The sequence below is a fragment of the Mesoplodon densirostris genome, chromosome 9, assembly GCF_025265405.1.
Source record: "Mesoplodon densirostris isolate mMesDen1 chromosome 9, mMesDen1 primary haplotype, whole genome shotgun sequence".
Taxonomy (NCBI): Eukaryota; Metazoa; Chordata; class Mammalia; order Artiodactyla; family Ziphiidae; genus Mesoplodon; species Mesoplodon densirostris.
The window spans coordinates 109245982-109273919 of record NC_082669.1 but is presented as its reverse complement, the minus strand read 5'-3'; the positions used below and the strand labels follow the sequence as shown (position 1 = coordinate 109273919).

At 41.5% G+C, this 27938-nt stretch overlaps 1 protein-coding gene across 1 annotated transcript; it reads left to right on the top strand.

Annotated features, from left to right (window-relative positions):
- Nucleotides 1-5527: 5527 nt before the first annotated feature.
- Nucleotides 5528-27730, top strand: XRCC2 (X-ray repair cross complementing 2). Its single transcript, XM_060108203.1, has 3 exons — nucleotides 5528-5656; nucleotides 17750-17831; nucleotides 26332-27730. The coding sequence occupies exons 1-3, from the start codon at nucleotides 5618-5620 to the stop codon at nucleotides 27051-27053; spliced, it is 843 nt and encodes a 280-aa protein (XP_059964186.1). The 5' UTR covers nucleotides 5528-5617; the 3' UTR covers nucleotides 27054-27730.
- The last annotated feature ends 208 nt before the right edge of the window (nucleotides 27731-27938 follow it).

Sequence of the window (27938 nt, the reverse complement as noted above, 5' to 3'; positions counted from 1 at the left end):
CTTAATGTGTTAGGAAGACCACAGGCTTTACAGTCAGGGAGACTTGGGTTCTTACTGGCTGGAGGACTGTGTGCTTGCTAAACCTCTTGGGGCCTCAAAATCCTCACCTATAAAATCAGGGTGTAATAAATACCTTGCAGAGAAGGATTGGAAATGATACACGTACAACAATAAGCAGAGTGTCTGGGACACAGTTGACTTCCAATAAATGGGAGCTATCATCTAGTCCAAATCCCTCACTTCGCAGAGAAGGAATGGACACTACCATCTCATGGAAGTTGGAGGCATATCCAGGATCCTATAGGAAGAGCAGAGTTGATTACGGATTTTATTTTATTTATTTATTTTTGGCTGCGCCACTCAGCTTGTGGGACCTTAGTTCCCCGATCAGGGATGGAACCCAGGCCATGGCAGTGAGAACATGGATTCCTAACCACTGGACCACCGGGGAATTCCCTAAATAGATTTTAAATATGGATACTTAAAATCCATCATCGGGAATTCCCCAGCGGTCCAGTGGTTAGGACTTGGTGCTATCACTGCCATGGTCCGGGTTCAATCCCTGGTCAGGGAACTAAGATCCCACAAGCTGAGTGGCACGGCCAAAAAAAAAATCTTTTTAAATGGATTTCATGGGTATATACCTAGGACTGGAATTGAAGGTATGACTTTAGGATAAATTCCTAGAAGTAAGATTGCTGTGTCAAAAAGTTAATAAATGTATAATTTTGTAAGATATTGCCAAATTCCACCCCCCAAAAGACTGTACTTTTGCATTTCTACCAGAAATTTATGAGTGCCTTGAACACTTTTTTTCATTTATTTATTTTTTTCATTTATTTTATTATTTTTGGATGTGTTGGGTCTTCGTTGCTGAGCATGGGCTTTCTCTAGTTGTGGAGAGCAGGGGCTACTCTTCAATGCGGTGCGCGGGCTTCTTACTGCGGTGGCTTCGCTTGTTGCAGAGCATGGGCTCTAGGTGCGCGGGCTCAGTAGTTGCAGCACATGGGCTCAGTAGTTGTGGCTCACGGGCTCTAGAGCGCAGGCTCAGTAGCTGTGGTGCACGGGCTTAGTTGCTCCGCGGCATGTGGGATCTTCCTGGCCCAGGGCTCGAACCCGTGTCCCCTGCATTGGCAGGCGGATTCTTAACCACTGCGCCACCAGGGAAGCCCCAAACACTTTTTTAAAAGAGAAAACATTCTGATTTATACAATGAGCAACTTCAGTATTACCTATAAGAAATATTTCATATGTACATGATATTCCCTAGGTTTTTCAAAGAATAGATGGGTGAAAAAAATATGTATCTTGTTTTAATTGAAGTATAGTTGATTTAAAATGTTGTGTTGCTTTCTGCTGTACAGCAAAGTGACTCAGTTATACATATATACATACTTTTTTGTACCCTTTTCCATTATGGTTTATCCCAGGACATTGAATTTAGTTCCCTGTGCTATACAGTAGGATCTTGTCCACCCAGAAAAATATATATCTTTGCATGAAGCTTTTTCATTCCACAAAACAGCTTGTCATCTTGATATTAACAGCCAATACTACTAGTTCCATATTCTTGCCTCTTAGAACTTGAAGTGGGGATTCATATTGCCAGGTCTAAATTTGTAGTTCTCAAGTCCTAGAAGTTAGATTCAAAACTTTATCAAGAAAGTTTAACAAGGCATGAAACATCTTTAGGTCAGAATGAAAGACATATACATTGATATTGGCTGCACTTTCCCACCATTTTGAAAGAGTCTTCCTGCCATTCTCAATGACAATTATATTCCCGCTTCTTGGAGCCTCTGCTTTGCTCACTCAAAACCGTTAATTTATCCTGTTACAGATTGTTTAGTGTGGGTTGTCAAGACCTATGAAGAGCTTGGGATTTTAACTCTTCCTGCAAGCTAACAAGTTAGCCTACCACAGTTTCATGGATGCTGACAGACCACACAAAAGTCCAAGTCCGAGACAGAAGGTTTTATTACTCACAGTAACAGCAGCAGCCAGAATATCAGCATTTCCTTGCATTGCTTACCAGAGCCCTAGTAGCCACAGGGCAATGGGAGAAGGGTGAGGTAACACCGCACATGGAATGGGTTGCATTACAGGAGAGGAAACTTCAGCTTAGGGAGCCCAGATCTTTTAGAATGGGCGTAAACTTGACTTTGCTCTGCTCACTCTACAAATGACTTTGACATCCTGTGGAACTAAAAAAATAAACAGACTTCACTTGTCTAAGATAGGAAATCCAGGACCCCAGTACAAAAGGGGTAATACTTCAAGTCATCACCATCATCAATACCATCCGAATTGGATTAAGATTTATGGACTTGGTTGGGGGAGCAAATAATATAATTTGGCATATTAAAAGTATTTGTCTAGGGAAGTCCCTGGTGGTCCAGTGGTTAGGACTCGGCACTTCCACGGCAGGGGTTCAATCCTTGGTCAGGGAACTAAGATCTCCCAAGCCATGTGGTGCGACCAAAAAAAAAAAAAAAAAAAAAGACTGTATTCAAAAATTTTTTCAGTCTATTTTTAGAGATTCATAATCCTGCGTGTATGGGTGGGAGTAGATGGGGAGAAGGCAGAGGAAGCAAACTTTGGTTCAATCCCTGGTCAGGGAACAAAGATCCCACAAGCCTCGCAGCACGGCCAAAAAACAAGAGTTTTTCCATATCATATTTCTGTGGCAGTTTAGAGCCTAGAGAAGTTTTTGCACTCTTTATCAACTACTGCCATACAGGCTCATCTGTTAATCTGGCCCTAATCACTACCATCACGGTGAACAGGAGCTATCTACTGAGTATTTATTATATCTTTGGTGCCCTGTTAAGTGCTGATCTAAGAAAGGTAGGGAGGTAAGAAGGGAATCGATATTTTGTGTCAGGAGCTGCGCTAGTACACAGTTTCCCTTAGTCATCACAGCTCTAGCTAACTAAAGCCCAGAGGGGCAAGTAACTTAAATGATGGTAATAAGTGACAGAACCGGGTTCAAAATTTTGACATCAAAATCCATGGTGCGTTCAGAAAATTCATCTTGGAATTCAAGAACATTGTAACTCAGGGAAGAGCTCTGTGCAATGAAAGAATAGTACTAATGTATGTTGAATATTAAATGTGATTATAGACAATTACAGGACAATTTCCCTAGTTAGAACAATTACTGCCATAGTCTAGGGTAGTAGTTAGGTCTGTCACTCGCTGCTCCGTGTACTCAAGTGGACCAGGAATGGTTTTCTGAGGAAGGTTTAGCAGAGTGCGTAGGTGGGTAACATTTGTTTAGGAATTTGACTTGGGTGCTCACTTTAATTTTCACCAGAGGAATTGAAACTCAAATCTTACATTTCTACTACCTTGCTTTTTACTTCAGAGAAAAAGCATAAGTCCTCAGACTAGAACTTTCCTCAACCTCTTTGAGCTCCCCACCCCAAACTGTATCTGGCATCTGCACCCATTTTTTAAAAATTGAAGTATCGTTGATTTACAATGTTGTGTTAATTTCTGCCATATAGCAAAGCGATTCAGTTATACACACATATAGACATTCTTTTTTGTATTCTTTTCCCTTATGGTTTATCACAGGATATTGAATATGGTTCCCCGTGCTATACAGTAGGACCTTGTTGTCCATCCATTCTATATATAATAGTTTGAATCCACTAACCCCAAACTCCTGATCCATCCCTCCCCCACCACCCTCCCTCCTAGCAACCACAAGTCTGTTCTCTATGTCCGTGAGTCTGTTTCTGTTTCATAAATAGGTTCATTTGTGTCATGTTTTAGATTCCACATATAAGTGATATCATGCGATATTTGTCTTTCTCTGTCTGACTTACTTCTCTTAGTGTGATAATCTCTAGGTACATCCGTGTTGCTGCAAATGGTGTTATTTCATTCTTTTTTATGGCTGAGTAGTATTCCATTGTATGTATGTATGTGTGTGTATATATATATATATATATATACCACATCTTCTTGATCCACTCACCTGTTGATGGACATTTAGGTCGCTTCTGTGCCTTGGCTACTGTGAATAGTCTGCACCCATTCTTTTTTTTTTTTTTTTTTTTTTTGGTACGCGGGCCTCTCACTGTTGTGGCCTCTCCCGTTGCGGAGCACAGGCTCCAGACGCGCAGGCTCAGCGGCCATGGCTCACGGACCCAGCCGCTCCGCGGCATGTGGGATCTTCCCAGACCGGGGCACGAACCCGTGTCCGCTGCATCGGCAGGAGGACTCTCAACCACTGCGCCACCAGGGAAGCCCTGCACCCATTCTTGACTCCTTGTCCCTGCTCACGTTGAAGAGATGCCCTCCCCCATCTAGAGCTGATTCTTACACCCAGCACCCTCTTTCCTCTTCAGTCCAGCTCCATCAAGTATCCTTTCTCAGATGGTGTCTTTAACCATTAAGTCTCTACCAGCTCTTTCCTATCAGCATTTAAACTTGAACCAGGCTTTGCTTCCTTATCCTTTATCCTATCCTCTTCCTTTATCCTATATATATATTTTCTGTGTAATATGCTATTTCCTTCCTTCACAGCCAAGTTTCTGTGAAGAACTGTCTGTATTCATGGTCTTTCCTTCCTGTTTCCCATTAAAGTGTCGGCCCACCACAATCATTACAACAAAGTAAAATGGGCCAAAATTGGTGCCTCAGTTTTCTCATCTCTAAAATAAGGATAATAACAATACCCACCTTGGGACTGTGGAGATTAAATGGGTTATTATATATAAAGACCTTAGGACAGTGCCTGGCACATAATACGCTCTGGAAGCGTTACCTATCATTACTAATATTGTAATCGTTTCTTAATTACACAGCTGCAAGCGTAAGGATAAGAAAAAGAGAACCCTACACTGCCAACCTCACTGTTTTGCCCAACTAAACAACAGCTACAGCTATTGGAAAGCGAATTTTTAAAGGACACATTCCAGTAAATGGCTTAATAGGCTGTAAACCCCATTCATGCATGTCTCTTATTCTTTGTTCTGTTCCCAGGGCTCGGCACAAGGTCTGGCATAGAGCAAATACTCAACATCCATCTATCTTTCTATCATCTGTCCATCTAATATTTATCTATCTTAATGGATAGGCACTTGATAACAAACAGTAATAGAATTCTTCTACCTCCACAAAGAACTGGATATATCTGCCGGCTCGTTTTATTTTAAAAACTCGTTTAAATTTAGTATACTTTTTTCGTTTATTCAGAATCAACCGTAAACTACACCCACAGCCAGCCAGAGGCTTTTAACCCAAGAATAAACAAAAAGACCCGTTTGCTCAGTAAGTGTTCTGTTAATACTTAAAAAAAAATACATGCTGCTAGTTCTACCCAATAAAAACAAATGGAAATTTATGAGAGAGAAGAAAAGAAAATCCCCAGTCACCTCCCGGTCTCCTAGGAGACGTGGTCTGACGTCACTGAGCGGGGCCGGGGGCGGTCGCACGCCCTGCTGCGCATGCCCGCCGGCTCCCCGGCCGAGGGCGGGCGCAGTGCGCATGCTCGCGCCCGGGTCAGTGGGTTAGCGTTTCTGACTGGCTGCGGGGCCGAGGCCGCGCAGTAAATGGCGACGCTGGCGGGAAAGTTGAGTGGCTGGTTCGCCGAGCCTCCGAGGCGATGTGTAGTGACTTCTATAGGGCTGAGTCTGGGACGGAGGTGAGAGCTGCCGAGGTGGGAGCTAGGGAGACGAGAACAGGGCCGTGGGCGGGCGAGGGAGCCCCGAGGGCGCGGGAGGCCGGGGCGCCCCGGGGAGGGGGAGGTGCGCGGGGCCCGGACGCCGGCGAGAGTAGAGCCCCGCCCCCCAAACCTGTGTCCCCGGAGCCGGACCCCGAGACCGCTAGCATTACGTACGGGCCAAACCTGTCATGCGTGAACCAGTCAGACATGGTACGGTGTGCAAGAGAGCCTAGGAAAAGCAGGGCATCGCCAGGCGGAGCGCTCATAGACTTTTCTGGAACAGTGGTATCTGAGTAGATGGCTCCACCTGTTGCTTCTGTTCTGTACATCTTTTGCTTACGGCATTCAGCCTCGCTATCGCAGCTTACATTTCCAGCCTAAGCATCCAGGGCCACACAAGCCATGTGGTGTCTGCAAAGATTTATTCAGGAATTCAACCAGCAAGTATCAAGCACGTACTACGTGTTAACCGCTGGTTAAGAAACGCAAGAAACGGCTTCTGCTTTTGCAGGACAAGTAAGGGAGGCTGCCTACAAATTACAGGACGGTTGGTAAATCGTGCCGTCAAGTCGAGGGGCGGGCAGCCTGGAAGACTAACTGGGAGGAGGAGGGGACAGCTGAGGTTTTTAGGGACCTTTGGATGGTCGGTGGCTTGGCAAGGAAGGGGTGGCATTCGGGGCAGGGAGTTGCAAGTATGTGGGTTCTGCCTTGAGCAAGGGCATCACTGATTTAGGGGAACTGCAAGTAGTTCTCTGTAGACGGACAAAGCTAGTGGGGAAACTGTTGGGAAGTAAGCCCTGAGAAATAGGCAGAGGCAGGTTATGGAGGATCTTTTATACAGAGGAGGGAGGGGAAGCGATACCCTTAAACGATCAACAGGCTCTTTCTGTGAAGGACCAGAGTAGATCGTCTATATTTAGGCTTTGTGGGCCATTCGGTCTCGGTCACAGCTACTCAGCTCTGCTGTTGTAATGTGCAGGCAGCCAGAGGTGTGTAAACAAATGAGCATGGCTGTGTGCCAGTAAACCTTTTATTTTTTAAACTTCAGGATTTGGCCCGCCGGCCATAGTGTGCCAACCCTTGCTCCTTCAGAGTAGAGGCGCTGCTCCCTGTAAGAACTGCTGCAGTTACAACCTTACTGATTGAGATGATAATTTGAAACGCAGGTTAAACTCAGATGACTTTTGCAATCAGAACAAGCCTAACATCCAAAAAATGAGAGCCCAGTGCAGTCGACGCACTGAACAAAGAATTTAGCATCATATCGTTTGCCTGCCACGGCTGTCTGGAGATCCTAAGCAAGATTACCTCACTCATATTACTTTGGAGTACAGTGGGGTGGAGGGGAGAAGATTAGTGAGCTGGGCAGTTGGTGCTGCTTTATTCTTTTTCCTTTTTGTCATCAAAACCAACTAAGCAACCCTCTTTTCCCTTAAGTGCTGGGCACTGTATGGCCATTGCTTAATTTGCTTGGATTCTATTGTCTTTCTTTGTACATCAGTCTACTAGATGGGTCCTACCTGGAGGCATTGTGTTGAGGAAGCTATCTGAGGTCACAAATTATCCCAAGAAGCTGAAATAAACTACTTAATTTTTTTTTATTTTTAAAAAATATTTATTTATTGGGCTTCCCTGGTGGCGCAGTGGTTGAGGGTCCGCCTGCCGATGCAGGGGACGCGGGTTTGTGCCCCGGTCCGGGAGGATCCCGCGTGCCGCGGAGCGGCTGGGCCCGTGAGCCATGGCCGCTGAGCCTGCGCGTCCGGAGCCTGTGCTCTGCAACGGGAGAGGCTACAACAGTGAGAGGCCCGCGTACCGAAAAAAAAAAAATTTTATTTATTTATTTATTATTTTATATATTTATTTTGGCTGTGCCAGGTCTTAGTTGCATCATGCGGGATCTTTAGTTGTGGCGTGTGGACTCAGTTGTGGCATGCATGCAGGATCTAGTTCCCTGACCAGGAATCGAACCCAGGCCCCCTGCATTGGGAGCGTGGAGTCTTACCCATTGGACCACCAGGGAAATAAACTACTTTAAAATTTTAATTCATAAGAATAACCACCTTATAAAATAGCTAACCTTTCCCACATTTTGTGAGTAGTAGGGAAGAGACATTTCATACAGGGTCTTCCAAGAAAACAAAGTCGCAAAGAATATTTTCCTTTAACAGATTCTAGGGATGTAATTTAGGGTAGGCCAGGTAGCTGAGTGGAAAACTTATATAAGGAGCCCTTGATTTAAAGAAGACACACACTGGAATGCAATTTACAGTAGAATAATCTGTTCTTTACCTTACTTTTGCACAGTAACAATGGCAGTTTTTACTTTTACATTCCTCTGAGAGCATTAGAAAAGATTTTGGCAATATTTTGGTATCATCCACCAGATGGCTTCATTTGCGCATACTTGTTAAGTAGTGGTGTCCTAAAGCGGTCCGCAGCCTTTTTGGCACCAAGGACCGGTTTCGTGGAAGACAGTTTTTCCATGGACAGGGGTAGGGGTGTTGGTTCAGGTGGTAATGCGAGCGATGGGGAGCAGCAGATGAAGCTTTGCTCCCCCGCCGCTCACCTGCTGCTAACAGGCCGCGGGCCCAAACCCCTCTGAGGCCCGGGGGTTGGGGACCCCTGGTGTACTTCACATTTTCTCAAAAATGCTGAAAATGCCTTGAGTTTAAAAGTAATCAATGGATAGATTCAAAGTGTCCAGTTTGGGTTGTCATGCACAACATACTGTTTCCTCTCTTTAACTTTATTATAATAGTTTATATTAAAGTAGTACATGCTTATGACAGAAAATTCCAGTAGTACTGAAATGAAAAGTAGGAAACTTCTCCATCCCAATTATCATTTCTCAAGGTGGATTTTTACACATTTTCCCAGAAGTTTTCTAATGGCATCATTTTGGGGGCTGAGATAGAGAACCCTGGACCATGGCTGTAGTCTTGGCTCAGCCGGGAGCAAGCTGGGTGATTTTGGATAAGTTATTAAACCTTGGCTTCTACCTTTGTAAAAGGAGGGCGGCAGATGATGATTTCTCAGTTGTCTTTCAGCTGTACCCCTAGGAGGTGGGTCCCTATATTTCTATGTATCCTTTCACTAAGCACAGTATTCCCTGCACGGTAAACACTTGATAACTATTTATTAATAATCATGACTGGTTTTCTTTTTTTTTAATTTATTCTTTGGCCGCACCGTGCGGCTTCTGGGATCTTAGTTCCCCGACCAGGGATTGACTCCACGCCCACGGCAGTGAAAGCACAGAGTCCTAACCGCTGGGCCACCAGAGAATTCCCTGGTTTTCTTTTCTTAGAAAAGGTTCAGGGTGGCCTTTTTGCCAGAGGCAAATATTAAATAAGAAAATATTTAGCGGGCTTCCCTGGTGGCGCAGTGGTGGAGAGTCCGCCTGCCGATGCAGGGGATACGGGTTCGTGCCCCGGTCTGGGAAGATCCCACATGCCGCGGAGCGGCTGGGCCCGTGAGCCATGGCCGCTGAGCCTGCGCGTCCGGAGCCTGTGCTCCGCAATGGGAGAGGCCACAACAGTGAGAGGACCGCGTACCGCAAAAAAAAAAAAAAAAAAAAAAAATTCAGCATTTAATAATATTTTGGTCTCGCATGGTAGACTTAGAGCAACATCTGTCCCCGTCTCTCTCTGCTTCCCTTCTCACCCAGAATAGAATCAGTGCTCCATCATTACCGTTCTTCCATTATGAGTACTTTCAACTTCCTTGTCTCTTTAAATCCTAACCTACTTTCCTAACCGCGGTGAAACCCAGCTGTCTACTTTCACTGTCTACCCACTCCGCTGAATATTGCTAAAGAAAATCACAACCAGGCCGACTGATTTCATTTTAAATTTGTAACCATCAACTTCAAGTGGACTCCCAGTCCACTTGTGTTTTCTAGTAAGTAATTCACTTTCTCCCTACAAAACACCTGTCATCAAATCCAACCTTACCCCTGAATTCCAGGCACACGTGTTCTAGAATCTTCTTGACATACCCACATGGATGTCTCATAGTCATCCCAGACTTGACATGCTCATCATGATTGACTCCTGGATGCAGAGGAAACATGAGAAGAATTTTAACATGCCCTACACTGAGGTCTCGGTTTACCACCACACATGTACACCCAGCCCCACCCCGCTTCCTCCCAGGCCTTCCCTACCTTGTTAAATGGTGACTTTGTTCTACCTGTTGCCCAAGCCAAAAACTAAGTCATTCTTGAATCCTCTTTTCCTCTCACATCAGCCCACATCCATTCGCACATCCTGTTTTCTCTACTTCAACATATATCATGGATTTGACCACGTTTCACTACTTTTTACTGCGGCCATTCCTATTCCTAGTAACCATCACCTGCTTGATTGCAGGAACCTTCTAACTCGTCTCTGCTGCACCCTGTTCACACTTATTCTAATACAGTTTCCACGTAGTATCCAGGGTGATCCATTCAAAATGTTAGCAGACTCGACTGTTCAGTTTTCCAGAGACTCCTGTATCATTTATAGTAAAATCCAGAATCCTGTTTCCTCCACTGATGCATGATTTGCACATGGTATGATTTGCCCTTCAGCCCCGCCTCGGATCTCTTCTCCTGCCTTTCTGATCTCGTCTTCCACTCTCCCTCACTCTTCTTCAGACACACTGTTGTCCTTGCTATTCCTTGAATGTGCCAAGTGTGCTTCAGCCTCAGAGCCTTTGCAGTTCCTTCAGAAACTGACACGGTGTGCCTCTTCACTTGCTTCCTGTTTCTTAGAGGAGAAGCTTTTCCATCCAGTATAAGGAGGTCCTTCCTACTGTTAATCTTTATTCCTTTACTCTGTTTCTTTTTCTTCTTTACACTTACCACATCTGACATCTTATATTGTTTATATGTTGTCTTCCTCCCCACCTCCCACCCCTGCCATTGAAGGATGATGATTGTTCTCTGTTGGCATTACTCCTTTAAGCTTCAGTGTTTAGAACAATATTTAGCCCACAGTAGGTGCTCAGTAATTGTTTAATGATAAATTTCATGCCTTCCCTTCTCTTCCTTCTCCTTTCTGCCTTGCCTCATGTGTCACTGAGAAAACAAGCAAACAAAATCACAGCAACTCCCTTATTTTTTCCTGTTGTCTGTTACTGATTTCTAGTTTGTTTCCATTATAGTCAAACATACTCTGTATGACTTCAGTTCTTTTATGATTATTGAGGTTTGTTTTATGGCCCAGGGTGTGATCTAGCTTGATGAATGTTCCATGGGCACTTGAAAAAAAATGTACACTCAGCTATTGTTGGGTCGAATGTTCTGTGTATATGAATTAGATCCTGTTGGTTGTGTTGTTCAGATCTTCTGGTAAGTCTTTTGGTTTCTGAGAAGTGGGTGTTGAAGTCCCAACTAGCGAGTTTGTCTGTTTCTCCTTTCAGCTGTATGAGTTTTGCTTCGTGTATTTTGAGATGTGTCTGATATGTACACATTTAGGATCACATGTCTTCCTAGTGGACTGATCCTTTTATCATTGTGTAGTGTCCCTCTTTGTCTCTAGTAATTTTCTTTGCTCTGAAGTCTACTTTATTGGGTAGTAATATAGCAATTCCTGCTTTTTCATCAAGTCTGTATTGATAAAAAGTACATGTACTGATTTTCTCTGAATTCCTTCCTGTAAAGTAGAACATTTTTGCTTCTAAGAAAGGGCAGCTTCTCCACTTGTGATATGAATTCCATCCACCCCACTCCACCCCCTCAAGGACAGCACTCCTGCAGGTATCCCCATTTTTTCTGTCTTCTGCATCTGCAATCTCCTTTCTACCAATCATTTCTGTCAGTATCCTAACATAAAGCAGTACACACAAAACAAACCAGAAAACTCCCTACACACCAGCCCCTTCCAGCCCCCTTCCCTTCCTCCTCTGTACAGCACTCCTCCCTCGTGCTCTGGCCTGAGCCTGCTTTTCTCTCATTCATTCACTCTTTAGCCCACTGTAATCTGGCTTGTCTCCATGTACCACCAAAAATGCTCTTCTCAGGGTTACCATCGAATTTCATGTTGCCAAATGCTCATTTCTTTTCTTTTCTTTTCTTTTTTTTTTTTTTTTTTTGCGGTACGCGGGCCTCTCACTGCTGTGGCCTCTCCCGTTGCGGAGCACAGGCTCCCGACGTGCAGGCTCAGCGGCCATGGCTCACGGGCCCAGCCGCTCCGCGGCACGTGGGATCCTCCCGGACCGGGACATGAACCCGTGTCCCCTGCATCAGCAGGCGGACTCTCAACCACTGTGCCACCAGGGAAGCCCAGGATGATTGCTTTTTAAAAACTATTAGTTATAAAGGCAGCAGCTCTTTGGGGACTATACGTAGAAACAATGGAATTTTTATGATTTAGTATTCGAGTAACAATTGTCTCTTCCATATAATTTAGACGAAAGCTTTATTAAGAGCCAGGCCTAGCACTCTGCCCTGAAGGGCAATTGAATTTTCTAAGTGGCAGAGGAGCCTAATTTCACAAGTGAAAAAGAATTAGTCCGTGAATTTAAGGGACTACCATGGTAAGGGCCAAATTTTGCATTGATCACATACATGTTAACATAGCTGCTGCTTTCCCTTGCCATCCTACACATTCCAACTCCTCTCTTACTTTCTGTATGTTACAGTTAACCCATATTTGCCTGGAGTGAATTTCCTTGGTATATATGTAATAAAACTACTAAGAATTGTATTCAGTTTGTAGTGGAAATCCAGGCCTGTTATAGGGCGGGGGTGGGAATATTTGGTTTAGAGTGTTTGCTTCTTTAGGTAGACTTTTATACTTAACTGGTTTGAAACCTTGCTGCTGGGGTCCGTCTGCAAACAGATTTAATCACAAAAGGTCAGGGGAAATGAGCCTTTATCCAAATGACAATTACATACACATGTTTGCCTTAATGTCATTCATTTCTGGTTAATTTGATCTTTAAGCTTTCCTTCCTGCTCTAGTGTAAGCTTTTCCATAACCAAATGGTGTTTTAAAACATCTGTATGATACGTATTCTACTTAACAGGCATTGAAGCTATATGATTGTCTATAAAACAGACTTTTGTTAATGAGTGTTAAGAACTTTGATGATAGCTGTAAGAATACTCAAGGACTTTTGTTTAGTAGAAGTTTGCATAGATTGTCCAAACATGTGAAAATCTGTGTAGTTTGAGGTTCTTTTTATTCTCCATCCTCCTCCAATTCTACCTACCTGTGACCTGTTTACCTTCAACTTAATAGGCAGCTACTAAGTTTCTGCCAAATGTAAAGCATTTTGGAATTGGTGGTGAGCCAGTTCCTTTCAAGCTCTTAGATCCAGATGAGGGAGACTGGTAGGTAATGTGTTCCTGAGTATAGGAATAGCTTCATGGAAGGAGCTGGCCCTGAGGAATGTGTAGAATTTTCATTCATTCAGTAGTCTAGGCCTTAGAGCATTTAATTGAGAGAATAGGGAAAGGACATTGTTCTATCAATGAATATTTTGTATGTGCCTGAAAGAACTACATGCTAAATCTCTCTTTCAGAGTTAAAGTTGCCTCTCACACAGAATCGACTGTCCCTTTTTTATGCCTTCACAGAGCCCCATGTTATTTCTATTGATATTATAGCACCTACAATACTTTATTTTACTTTTTAAACCTTTGACTCTCCCTCATTAAATTCTTTGAGGATAGGAACTGTGTCTGTTGTATCTATGTAAGGTGTTGTATCTATGCACCTTACTCAGTTCCTGGAATACACTTGACTTGCTTGAAATTTTTACCAATGAATATCTGTATAATTGAGTATTAATTACCCCTTTTGCAGGCCGTATACTAGCTCCAGTATTGATGTTGCTGTTGAAAACATTTGGGGCTCCTTGTGGTGTTAGAGGGAGTGCTAAGAGAGATGGTTGAGAGAGACCAGATAAGTGCCTAGACAGGACCTCAGATTGGTTTGATCTTCAGCTGAGTAGGTGCAAAAACTGTCATCCCTGTACTCAGATTTTTTCAGACTCAGTGATACTGATTCTGAGGCTCTGTAGCACAGAGGAAGAATTCCAGGCTTGGGGAGCCAGAGATCTCAGTTAAATCCCAACTCTGGCGTCTACTAGTTTTCTCATCTGAAAAATAGAATGATAATAGAGTTAATGTGATAATTAAAGGAGACAATGTATATAAATTATGTACCACAGCAAGTACAAATAGTAGCTATTATTAGATAGCTATTGTTATGATAATAAAACCTGGCAGATACTGATTTACAAACCAAATGCCAAATCTATTAATTTACAATATTAGTGAAACTACCAAATAGAGTAAAATTGTTGTGTCCACTGTGTATTCTTTCCTAGTTAGGAAATTTGGGCTCAGAAAGGTTGCTTAGAGGATCAAGAGAAATAGTTGAATTATCTTAATAGCTACCATCACCAAGCTTTGTTTGCCTGATGTGTTAATCTTCCCTAAAAGGATTAAACTATCATGTCAAACTGAACTTACTTTGGTTCCCTTTACCCTGGCTTAATTTACTCTTTGCCCTTCTGAAACTCTAGATTGATTATACCTTGCTTCTTTCAGCTTATTCCTCAAATCTGGACAACATCGTTCATTTTAGTTTATATAATGGTCAGGTTAATGCCAAATTTTTAGGGTATTTTCTGCTTAGGTTTAGAAGATATCTCATCCCATCAAGTGACTTCTATAAATTGTTAATATTATCTATTTTTGTCGAGTTAATCTATTTCCAAGTTCTGGGAGGTACTTTCACTTCCTCTGTATTCGATATACTCTGCTTTAGGCATTGTAAAACACTGTTTTGAAATTTCTCATTGATAGGTAGTTTTCATCCTTTGAAAATGAATTTGACTTTTTAGTAACAGTGGAAAGTCAGATGCAAATCGGTAAAGTCAGCCAGTTTGATAAGAGGAGTAATACCATTTTTATCTAAGAGTCATGTCAATAAAATTCTAATCCTTTTCTGAATTCTGTCTTACAAGGAATTCTCCAGGGGAGGATTCTAAAATATCTTGAGCACTGACAGTAAGGGTAAACAGTTGGAGTAACTTCTCACGTTAATCATTCTGATGAGGATGTTGGTCATTTGTATACATGCTTTTTAAAACATTTTATAGTAATTTCATGTGTTCCATCTTGTCCACAGAAGTTCCTCTGTCTTCTTCTTTTGGACCCTCAACCTTCTAACCCAGTGGTTCTCATACTTTGCGGCCTGAGGACTGAGTTACAGCATAATAAATGGTTCAATATTCATATGTCGTACAAAATGGTCACCACAGCAGTTCCAGTTAACGTCCATAGCCAAAGGGTTGTTGTTTATGTGGGTTATATCTGTCAGTGAAATGGAGAAATTTAAAATACTTAGTGATTTCACCAGTGCTTTAAGTACTGGGATGCTGTCAAGCTCACGGTAGTGGATAAAAGTTTTCCAAAATTCAAATTTTATAATTGGCAACAAATACCGTCAGTTTCCTTAAAGTGACCAGCTGACTTTCTTTGTTTTCAGTAAATTGTCTGCCAAATAACAAAGTAGTGTAATCCTAATTTGTCAGTCATTCTTTCAAATAAAAGGGTGTTCTATGAAAAAGTATCCAGCTCAGGTAATCACACAAGTGCTTTTCCTAGAGAAAAAACATTGTATTTCAGTTTGGAGCAAAAGTGCTTTCTTTATCTGTGTGTGAACTTGGGGGAAGTCCCCAAGACTGCCTTCACTTCAGACACCAACTGCAGAGTCCCAGGTCCTCATGACCTCACTCACTCTGACATTAATTGCATGTTTGGGGTTCCCCAAGACCACCTTCAGGTTTAGTGATTTGCTGGAAGGACTTACAGAATACGCTGAAAGCTTAGTCATGGATATAGTTTACTACAGCAAAAGGATACAGATTAAAATCAGCCCAGGGAAGAGATATAATGGGACAAAATCCAGAATTCCAAATATGGAGCTTCCAATTGCCCTGTCCTAGTGGAGTATGGACAGTGCTAACTTTCCCCAGCAACAGTGGGGGACAATATGCCAACCAAGGAAGCTCCCCTGAACTTTGGTGTCCAGAGTGTTTATGGGGCTTTGTCATGTAGACATTGTCAGCCCCCCAACCAGCTGGCCTCTGTGTCCAGCCACTGATGCAGAGGTTGAGCTGACCCAAAGCCCTCACCTTTAGGTGAGGATAGCTGTGAGACTATCTGGTGTGGCTCAGGGCCCCCAGGTAAACAAAGACACTTTTATGAGCAGGATTTTCCAAGAGGCTTAGAGATTATCTCCCAGGAGCCAAGGGCAAAGGCCAGACCTGTCTTTGGTCAAGGTTAAATTCTTTCCTACTAATATGTTTCCCACGTCATCACAGGGAATATTTTCAACAGCACTCAAAGGTTATGATTTAATATAGAGTCAGTACTTATTTACTGCCACATCAAAAACATTCTTATGCAAAAATAGTTTCGCTTGCTTCTTTGTTTTTCTGCGAGTGGTGAAGAGTACTACGTGCACTAATACGGTTTGATGCCACTGCCTTGATCGTGCTGGGTGCCAGCAGTTTTACCCACCTTTGCTGCTGCACCATCAGTGCAAGCGTCAGCATAGTTAGAAAGACAAATAATATCTTAATATTTATGAAAATAATCGACCACAGGTACGCCCTCAGAAGCTCTGCTCTAACTCAAAGCACTCTTGAGCGTAGTTAGCAGTCTTTAGCTTGTTTTGTGATAAAATCTCATCTCCTAGAGGACCTAAGTGCAGGTTCTTTGAGGGTAGCTTAATTATCTTCATTTCTGTAGTCTCCATTTTACCTGCCATAGTGCTTTGTACATAATAGACATTCAATAAACACTTGCCAAATTAATATATAGAACCTTTTCATCACTGCAGGAAATTTTTCCAAAACTTTTGCTTCTGTTTAAAAAAAAAAAACAAACCCACAAAGGATGACTGCTTTTCTTCGTTTGTGATACGCGTTTTTGTTGTTTAGAAGGGTTGTCAAATCTGTACTGTTTCCTTAGAACCTTGAGAATCAACTTTGCTTTTATTTCCCACGTTGACATTTCAGTCTGTCTTGGACTTTTGCTTCCTGTAGTTCTAGCTCCTTCTGTCTAGGTACGGGCACTTCTCCAGGTTAGTGTGATGGACTCGAGCCTTTTCTCCACATCTGACTTTGCTCTCAAATCCATCCCCTCGGTAGCCACCAAGATGATCTGTTTGAAATGCAGATAATAATAGTTTATGCTTACACTGTGCCAGGCACTCTTGGAACACACTGAATCCTCAACAGTCTTGTGAGGGAAATAGTGTTGTTTTGCTCACTTTACTGATGAGAAGCCTCTGGCCCAAAGACCTAGCTGTCTACTCTTAACTGTTCTAGGTTGCTTCGTAAAACCCCTTGCTCTTATCTACAAGCCAAAGAACAAACTCCTAAAGGTGACATCCAAGACCCTTTGTGATCTGACTTCTGTTCTTTTAGGACTTCATTATCTCCTGCCAGTTTCGTGCCAGAAACTCTAGCAATTCAAATCTGCTTATACTTTACCCACACACTGTGCTATTATAACCTTTGCACCTTGGCTGATGTTGTCCCATCTGCCAGGTACGCCTGCTTGTGCCCTGTTCACGAATTCACGAATTCACGTGGGAGCTTCTCAGGGAAGTTTTTCTCCACCTTTCTCCCTATCCTCTCCCTTCCCCTCCCCTCCCCTAGATAAGGAGCTGGCTATATAATGGGCAGACAGATTAAAAGCTGATACCTGATAACAAGTGTGGTGAGCAGAGTGAGAAAGGTAATTATAATGAGTAAGGAAGGTAAATACTTTGCAATTAGCAGTTTGGTCCTGTGTCCCAAAGACCCTATCAGCTTCTTTGAGGGCAGGGACTCATTTTATACCAACTGTTTATGGTACATTAACAAAAAATAAAGTATTTTCTGAATAAATGAGCACAACTTTTCTCCTAAACTGTATTTTCTATTTCATAATTTCCTTCAGATCCTCAAAATGATGAAAAGTCTCTTACAGACTTTTGGAAAATTGAATAAATATCGATTTCTAGGATTTTGTATTTTTAAACAATGAGTTTTCCTTCTCTTTTTTTTCCCTTTCGCAAGCTCCTTGCCCGACTGGAAGGTAGAAGTTCCTTGAAAGAAATAGAACCACATCTGTTTGCTGATGAAGATTCACCTGTGCATGGTAAAAACACAATCTCAAGCCAAACTATAGTGTCATAAATTAAGTTTTATAAAACAAGTTTTTCCCCCACGTATATTCATATACATACACACACTTCTAGCAACAGCCTATATAGGTTACACTGAAATTAAAAACTGAGAAAGATGATGATGAGACACTTTTTTTTTTTTTGATGAGACACTTTTAAGCCTTCATTGTCTGTGTCAGATGAGATGGGGTTTGGTTTATTTGCAGTTAAGTCTTCAGTATGAAAACCTCTTTTATCCCAGCACAGTATTTACTCGGAGTTTTGTTATTTATTTTTATTCTTTACAAGTTTGAGAATCACAGGAAAGTCCTTCGATACTTGGTAGCTCTGTTCATATTTTTGCGATAGGGAGAATAATACCCACTTGTTTTACTGGCCCCTCTACACGAGGGAGAACTAGAAAGAAGGTAGTGTGCTTAGGTGGTTTTCTTCTTTTTTAATATAACACCCTTAAAGAGATACAGTTCACCCATTTAAGTGTACAATTTGCACACTTAGGCATCTGTCGGCACAATCAATTCTAGAACATTTTCTTCACCCCAAAAAGAAACGGTTGCCTATTACTAGTCGCTCCCCATTTCCTTTCACATCCCTTAGCTCTAGGCAACCACTAATCTACTTTCTGCCTCTATAGATTTGCCTGTTCTGGACATTTCATGTAATTGGAATCATACAGTATGCGGTGTTTTGTCACTGACTTTTTCCACTTTGCTTAATATTTTCAAGATTTATCATATTGTAGCATGCATCAGTAGTTCATTCCTTTTTACTGAATAATAATATTCTATTGTACCCATTCATCAGTTGGTGTGGACATTTGGGTTGTTTCTACTTTTTGGTTGTTATGACTAATGCTGCTATGATCATTTTGTGTACGAGTTTTTCTGTGGAGAAATGTTTTCAGTTTCCTTGGATAATACCTCTGAGAGGGACTGCCAGGTTGTATGGTAACTCTGTGTTTAACCTTTGGCAAAATTGCCAGACTGTTTTCCAAAGTAGCTGCTTGGGAATTGCCACATTTTACTTGCCACTATCAGTGAAGTGTATAATGGTTCCAATTTCCCCACTTCCTGCAAACATGTTACTGTCTGCCTCTTTGATTATAGCCTTCCTAGTGAGTATGAAGTGATACCTCATTGTGGTTTTGACTTACATTTCGCTGATGGCTAATGGTATTAAGCATCTTTTACCACAATAAAAAACCAAAATGTCCTTCTTTGTCTCTAATAACAATTTTTGTCTTAAAGTATATTTTGTCTGATAATAGGCTAGCACTTCAGCTCTCTTTTGGTTACTGTTTGGTTACTATCAACCTTGTGACATGAGATGTAAAGTGTGCCCATTGTAAACAACCTATAGTTGGATCATGTTTTTTTATTCCATTTTGTCAATCTGCCTTTTGTTTGGACAGTTTAATCCATTTATTACTATTATTAGTTAAGATAGGGTTTATGGCTGCCATTTTGCTATCTGTTTTATATGTGTCTTACATCTTTTTCATTTCTCTGTTCATCCTTTACTGTCTTCTTTTGTGTTAAATAGATACTTTCTACTGTAGCATTTTAATTCCTTGTCATTATTTTTACTTTTTTTTTGCTTTGAGTTATTTACCTCGTGATTGCCCTGAGGATTACAGTTACCACCTTAATTTATAACAATCTGGTTTGGATTAAATACCATCTTAATTTCAATATTTTATAAAAAACTTTGCTACCGTATAGCTCCATTCCTGTCCCCTTCCTTTGTGCTGTTTTAAATTACATATTTATATACAGTATGCCCTTAAACACACTTACAATTTTGCTTACTTAAAATCATTAAAATTACTTAATGCAGTTGTTTCTTAAATCAGATGAAAAAATAATTAAAAATATAAAACACTGGGCCTCCCTGGTGGCGCAGTGGTTGAGAGTCCGCCTGCCGATGCAGGGGACGCGGGTTCGTGCCCCGGTCTGGGAGGATCCCATATGCCGCGGGGCGGCTGGGCCCGTGAGCCGTGGCCGCTGGGCCTGCACGTCCGGAGCCTGTGCTCCGCAACGGGAGAGGCCACAGCAGTGAGAGGCCCGCGTACGGCAAAAAAAAAAAAAAAAATATATATATATATATATATATATATATATATATATATAAAACACTTATACTGTCTTTTATATTTACCTATGTAGTCCTATGTTCCTTATTAACTCATTTGGATTTGTTACTGCCTACTGCTGTCCTTTCATGCAGCCTGAAGGACTCCTTTTAGTATTTCCTATAGAGCATATCTGTTAGTTAAAAAAAAATTCTAAACTATCAATAATAAATGACAAATTTTGATCAAACATGTTAGACAAAAGATTGAACTGTTTTTATTCTATCAGAAAGGATATTATTAAGTTGAACCTTACGAAACTGACATTAAAACATAGGTTCGAGGACTTCCCTGGTGGCGCAGTGGTTAAGAATCCTCCTGCCAGTGCAGGGGACACGGGTTCAAGCCCCGGTCCGGGAAGATCCCACATGCCATGGAGCAACTAAGCCCATGTGCCACAACTACTGAGCCTGTGCTCTAGAGCCCGACAGCCACAACTGCTGAGCCCACGTGCCACAACGACTGAAGCCCACGCGCCTAGAGCCTATGCTCCCCAACAAAGAGGAGCCACCGCAATGAGAAGCCTGCGCACCGCAATGAAGACCCAGTGCAGCCAAAAATAAATAAAATGAAAACAAAAAAAAAATAGGTTTGAAGCACAGCTTATACATTTGAATATTACATTTATAGAAACTTTAAAAACACCATTATGTTCAGTCACTAACAAAAAAGTTTACTTAAAACTATGATAGCTCTTAGAGCTATAAAACTGGTTAGATGGAAAAAAAGAACTGGTTAGATGAATATTCATTGGAGCAACAGCATACATAAGACTGGGATTATAAGAGTTATTTATCAACAACAGCAGTTTATCAAAAACTGTTATAGGGAAGCTCAAGTTGAAGCTGTAAGCAATTTAGGTGTTACAGGGGTCTCTAATGCTGTTGTAAAACATATTTTTAATACTTTTTTTGGATAGTACTTATTCAGTACCATATACAGACTCATTACCTCTTCAGTACCGTAATGATTGTACTCTGCAAATTCAACATATTTGTTATACAATTAGTAGGTTGGTACCTAGATGGTGTATTTTTTTTTGGCTTTTCTTTCTTTTACTTATTTTGAAGGCTCTTTAGATTCGTAAACTCACTCCGACAATCTGTTACCCAAACCCCTTACGCATTCTATTTGTGAGAGTAACTATCAAGGCCAAACCATCCAGATTTTCTGATTTAGTTTAATTTGTCTAATGTCAAACTGTAGAGGAGATTTTTTTGGTTTTTTTTGGGGGGGTTGTTTCCTTTAACTACCAGTTGTAATATGCAGTACTTTGCCTGGACTAGGGTGAGATTTTTTTAACAGCTCGCAGAAACTTACGAGATAGTGATTCAGTTAAAAGGACCGTGTCTCCTCTACAGAACATAATGTTTGAATATTATTATTATTATTACTTTTTTGGCTGCATTGGGTCTTCATTGCTGTGAGTGGACTTTCTCTAGTTGCAGCGAGTGGGATCTACTCTTCGTTGCAGTGCACGGGCTTCTTATTGCGGTGGCTTCTCTTGTTGCAGAGCACAGGCTCTAAGTGCGTGGGCTTCAGTAGTTGCGGCGTGAGGGCTCAGTAGTTGTGGCTCGAGGGCTCTAGAGCACAGGCTCAGTAGTTGTGGCTCATGGGCTTAGTTGCTCTGCAGCATGTGGGGTCTTCTGGGACCAGGGATCAAACCCATGTCCCCTGCATTGTCAGGCAGATTCTTAACCACTGCGCCACCAGGGAGGTCCCTGAATATTATTTTTGATCTTATGATTAGATAGTAAATGTTCATAAAAATCAGTGAAATTGATTTTAGTTCATCATTAAACATATTTGCAGGGAATCTAGTTCAAGAAGTTAATGATAGTATTCATGTGTAATTTCCAAGTTTGCAGATTTTACTTACCCAGTTGTTATAAATGACCTTTTCCCCCACTTTGCTATTAATCTGTAAAAGGACAGGAGGGTTTCTGTGTACCTAATAATCTCTTATCCAGCCTTAAACTTTGCCTCAGTTTAACTTGTGCTGAACCAAGGCTCTAAGGAGTCCATATTTACACCACACCAGCTAGTCCTTAGTTAACGCATGGATTTAGAAAGCCTTGTTAAACCATGTAGGAAAGCCTTACTCTTTTGAGTTATGATGAAAAATGTTCACGAGCACCACCCCTCTCTCCAAGAAAATACTTGGCAAAGTTTTCATTTTTTCCCCTGTTCTGAGAATTCCAGAAAATATCCAGAGATATCTCACAGTTACCCTCTGACCAATATCAAGTATTTCTAGCTCTCTGTGGAGTCCCTCCTCTTTTACTTCAGAATATGTTACATTTCTCTTATCTTAATTTATCTTCATTTAACTCTCCAGCCACAAGAAACTGCTACTGAATTTTTTACTTTTTAAATGAGCCTAAACCATTATGTTCTTTTCTAGTCCCTGATGTGTCCCTACCTTCCCCCACTCTGATTTCTCTCCTTGCTTTTACTCTAGAGGCAGTGACTGCTCCCTGTGCTGCCTTTTCAGCTTATTGAGTTCTTTTTTTTTTGGTAATAGACTTTTAAAAATATATTTATTTATTTATTCGTTTTTGGCTGCGTTGGGTCTTAGTTTGAGGACGTGGGAGCTTTCATTGCAGTGTGCAGGCTCTTCGTTTTGGCACACAGGCTTCTCTGTAGTGGCACACGGGCTCAGTAGTTACAGCGCACAGGCTCTAGAGGGCACAGGCTTAGTTGCCCCGTAGCATGTGGGATCTTAGTTCCCCGACCAGGGATCGAACCCGTGTCCCCTGTATTGGAAGGCAGATTCTTAACCACTGGACCACCAGGGAAGTCCCTCGGCCTATCTTCTGAATATCTCAGTTTTTAAAGTTTGGTTCATAAAATAATGTTTACATTAAATGTGCTTTTGCAGGCTACACATTTACTGCTGTAAGGTTACTATCCAGGACCAGTTTAGTGATCTGTTTCCTACCTCTCCCCTGCCATTTTTTTATTTTTAGAACTTTTCTGCTGCATTTAGTATTATTTAGTACTATTTCTATTAAATTTCTGTTTTATCTGTCTTTATGCTGACTTCTCTAACTGTGGATCTAACCCAAGAATTGAATTTTGGCCCGCCCTCTATCTTAGTTTTAGGTTCACTCCCACCCCCCAAAGAGTTTTCTGTTCTCTATCTCTGTGTAACTTATTCCTAGATTGCTATATCCAGCCTCTTATTACTGTCATGAATCTTAAATCGTAGCGGCTGTAGGATATATTTATTTGTGACACCTAGAGATAGATCTTAACATACCATTTTGAAAGCTAAATTCTTGTTGGATATTTACATGATTATGTGAATTAAAAATCTCTGCTCTGCTTATGTGTTTTTTTTTACACAGCACTTCCAAGCCTATCTCTGAGAACTTTTAAATCACTACCTTAGGTTTAACCCTTACCTTCTAAGTGAAGGAGGCTGAAGACTTGATAGAAATGAAGTGTCAGCACACTCGGGCCCAGGGGCAGCTGGCCTTCACACCCGCCGGCTCTGCTAACCAAGGCCGCATCCCCACCTGTGACTCCCTACCACACCTGCTCCCTTTCAAAATGCCGTGTTCCAAATTGACTTTCTTCACCAAATGAGAACTTATGTTTTCATTCTTTAGATTTCTTCTAAGAAATTCTTAAGAAGAAAGTCATCTGATGAAATGCATTCAAAATATACCGTACTGGGCTTCCCTGGTGGCACAGTGGTTGAGAGTCCGCCTGCCGATGCAGGGGACACGCGTTCGTGCCCCGGTCTGGAAAGATCCCACGTGCCGCGGAGTGGCTGGGCCCGTGAGCCACGGCCGCTGAGCCTGCGCGTCCGGAGCCTGTGCTCCGCAACGGGAGAGGCCACAGCAGTGAGAGGCCCGCGTACTGCAAAAAAAAAAAAAAAAAAAAAAGTAGTGAGCAAGACATAGAATCAGTCAAGCAGATCATCAGAAATGACATAGCACGTTCAATGTGATGACAGAAGATGGTAAAGTTTGCTCTTCCCACCTCAGAGTCTTGTTACTAGGATCCAACGAGATGTGTAGCCGTCCCTTTTCATTTGGAAAGCGCTATAAAAAGGTTGCTTACTGCTTCTCAGCCTCTTAGGCTGCCTTTCCTGGGGAAAGGAGAGAAGGTGCTGGCTTGTGTGTGGTCTGCTTGTCTCCGCATTGCGTTTCTGCGTGGTCCTTTGTATCCTCCAGACCACTTTCAGATTAATCTTGCTAAGCTGTGTTTTCAGCTTTCCTTCACTATCATTAATATTGGTTCAGTGTTAATGTTTCTTCATCTAGTGCATGTCGCTTATTCTCTTTCTATAATAGGGGGCGGTAAAAGATTTTTATTTGGGGGCAGGGAGGATTTCCACTTAGCTCATCAGTTGTATAGTAGGAGAGGGTAACTGGAACATCTGGATTGAATATAGTTTTAGTCACTGTGTTAACTTTTAATAAGAGCATCCATGAGCAATTGTTAATATGAAAATAGTTTTACTCCTTGAGGCTGGAATCTTGGGGGCAGGGGCTTGGGGGAGTCCTTTTAATTAAAATTTTGAATTGCAAATTGTATATAAGATTATAATGGAAATTGGCTGAAGTTTTATACTACCTTAAATATGGTATGGTGACAGATTGCTAGGTTCCTTACACATTATTTGTGAATGTTCCAATATACAATGGTTTGTTAGGAATAACAGGCAATAAAGTAACTGGATTCTCAGATGGACTTGTAGTTTGTTTAGGGCCTAAGAATCTGCATTTTAACATAGTGTTTCCAATTATGTAGTTCAGCCATAAATTAAGTGGCAAACAGGGACTTCCCTGGTGGTCCAGTGGTAAAGAATCCGCCTTCTAATGCAGAGGACACAGGTTTGATCCCTGGTCGGGGAACTAAGATCCCACATGCCGCGGGACAACTAAGCCTGCCTGCCACAGCTACAGAGCCCACATGCCCTGGAGCCTGTGCGCCACAACTAGAGAAGAGAAAACCCGCACGCCACAACTAGAGAAAAGCCCGTGCGCCACAACGAAGAGCCCGCATGCCACAGCTAAGACCCCACGCAACCTAAGATAAATAAATAAATAAATAATAAATCTTAAAAAAAATAAATGGCAAGCAAACAAGAATTGGAAGGCCACTGTTAAGAGTGGATTTTGAAAAGCTCTGGAGGCTGGACAGTTTCCCCAGGTGTTTTATTTTATCTGTGCTGTCCTCAATGAAAGAGAGTTATTGGAAACTATATAGAAAGAGATTTGGGGTCTTCAAAGTTTAGACTAGTTGACTTTGATTTATAATGCTAGGAAAAATAATTCACAGTGCAGATGTCATTTCAGCAAGACAGTATCAAGCGATATCCATATAGCAAAGGGTAACTGAAGGCAGTTTGGAAACGTGCAGGGGTGTTTTCACCTGAGGGATGCAGTTGGCACTTAGGGCCTGAAAGCTGTGGGTCTTCACTGCCTTGTATGTGTGAAACTGTACCATCAAGAACTGTTCCACCCATAATGCCAGCAATTTTGAGAAGCCCTAGTTAGGAACTGTTTCACTTGCACATAGCAGAAGTCCAGCGTAGTGGCTTATTTTTGTCACACAGGCATGGAGGCAGGCTGGTGTGCGAGGTTCCGTATTGTCATCCACGTCCTGGGTGCCTCCTGTCTTCCTGCCCCACCCTCTTTAGGGTCTGCCCTCCTCAGTGTATACCTGTCATCTTCGCTGTCGTCTCAGAGGAGGGAGCCACAGAGCAGACAGAAGTGGCGCCTGTGTGAGGACAGCACAACTTGGAAACCCCAACAGACATCCACCTGTGTCTCATTGGCTACAGCTGTGCTGCCTGCTGGCCTCTCGTTGCAAGGAAAACTGAGAAGAAGCATTTTTAAGCTGGGCACATTACTTTTCCCCCAAATTGGGGTTTTATACTTAAGGAAAAATGAGAAACTGGATATGGGATAATTAACTACCAGAAATGGTGTGTACCAGTAGTCAGTAGCTTTTTAGAAGACCCTAGATCTGTGGCACTTTATTCTTAGTGCTCTAATATCACCAATTTAAGTGTGAGTGTATGTGGACCCCTCAACAGGAGATTCCCTTAGGGCCATTTCAACCATGTCATTTTGTTTTTCAAATTTTCTTTGTGCTAATTAATAGCCAGCACCTTTCTCAGAGGTGAAATTTAGTGATTTACTTTTTATTTCCTTATTTGTATTTGCTTATACAAATCCGTTTTGGCAAATGGATTTAGATTTTCTTTCAAAAGGAAAAAATTTCAGTAAATGTCTTTTTAAACATTTTTGCACACTTTTCATTTTGTAGGCTATCATTATTGTGCTGCTGCATTTTGACTGACATTTTTAAATTTTACACAGGTGATATTCTTGAATTTCATGGCCCAGAAGGAACAGGAAAAACAGAAATGCTTTATCATTTAACAGCACGATGTATACTTCCAAAATCGGAAGGCGGACTGGAAGTAGAAGTCTTGTTTATTGACACAGATTACCACTTTGATATACTTCGGCTTGTTACAATTCTTGAGCACAGACTATCCGAAAGTTCTGAAGAAATAATAAAATACTGCCTTGGGAGATTTTTTTTGGTGTACTGCAGTAGTAGCACCCAGTTACTTCTCACACTGTACTCACTAGAAACTATGTTCTGTAGTCACCCCTCCCTCTGCCTTTTGATTTTGGATAGCCTGTCAGCTTTTTATTGGATAGACCGTGTCAACGGAGGAGAAAGTGTTCACTTACAGGAGTCCACTCTGAAGAAATGTTCCCAACTCCTAGAGAAGCTGGTCAATGAGTATCGATTGGCTCTTTTTGCAACAACACAAAGTATAATGCAGAAAGCGTCAAGCTCAGCAGAAGGGCCTTCTTGTGCCTTTAATCGCCAGAGTGATGTGGATGTAGACTATAGACCCTATCTCTGTAAGGCGTGGCAACAGGTGGTAAAGCATAGGATATTTTTCTCCAAACAAGATGATTCCAAAACCAGCAACCAGTTTTCTTTAGTTTCACGTCATTTAAAAAGTAACAACTTAAAAAAACATTGTTTTATTATTGGAGAAAGTGGTGTTGAGTTTTGTTGATATATATCATAAAATAGTCTTTTTGTAAGATATGACGCAAGTTTTAAAACGTCTTTAATAGGCTAAAATGGTTTGATTCTAAAGTTCTTAAACTCTAAGGAAATTTAACATAACTGTGTTTCTATACAGAATGGATTTCTTAAACTAGTACAGTAGAACCTTAGACTCTTCTTCCCTAGGTTGTTGAAGATTATTCAAAGTGATAATAACAATTAAGCTGTATTAAGTTGTTTCAAGACTAAATAAATAAGATATACATTTCAGTCCAAATAAAGTGGAATATTCCAACTTTGTGTCACATTTCTGGAATTCAGTTAAATACTTGTTTAGGAAAGTTGAAATGCATTTCTGATTTTTCATATGTAACTCCTTTAAGAAGCTGTAACTTTGGAGAATGTTTCTGTAGAGCTGTTATTTCTGTAAAAAGGATGAAAACAAGGAGCTTACCCAATCTGCCTTTCACACCAAAGACTGTGGAAAGTCAGAGCACTTTGATCTGTTTTACTGAATTCAAAGAGGGAGCTGCATTATGGTTGAGATTCTGTATAATTTTTAAAACACAGGGAAATAAGATACCCATTCAAGGAGTTCTGTGAATATTGAAATTTTCATCTTTCTTGTTAAGTGATAGATAAATGCTAAAACTATATAGTAACTATATGTTACTTGTGTTTTCTTACCCATTTAGAATACTTCAGACATACTCTGAAATGAATTGAAATGTTTCCAGCTGAGAGCTGGACAAGGCTCTATATACTTTGGCCCAGTAATGATCAGAAATTTGAGCATGCACCTCCAGGGGCACACAAGGTAGTGTATTGTGGAAGAGGAAGAAAATTTTAGAACTTTGGTTTATATATTTTAATCTAAGAAAAGATTAAATTA

Excerpts from the sequence above, each read along its gene's own strand:
- XRCC2 (XM_060108203.1), top strand. The coding sequence starts at position 5,618 with ATGTGTAGTGACTTCTATAGGGCTGAGTCTGGGACGGAG. Across the intron at positions 5,657-17,749 it reads GGGCTGAGTCTGGGACGGAG|CTCCTTGCCCGACTGGAAGG; the intron begins GTGAGAGCTGCC and ends CCCTTTCGCAAG. Across the intron at positions 17,832-26,331 it reads TGAAGATTCACCTGTGCATG|GTGATATTCTTGAATTTCAT; the intron begins GTAAAAACACAA and ends AATTTTACACAG.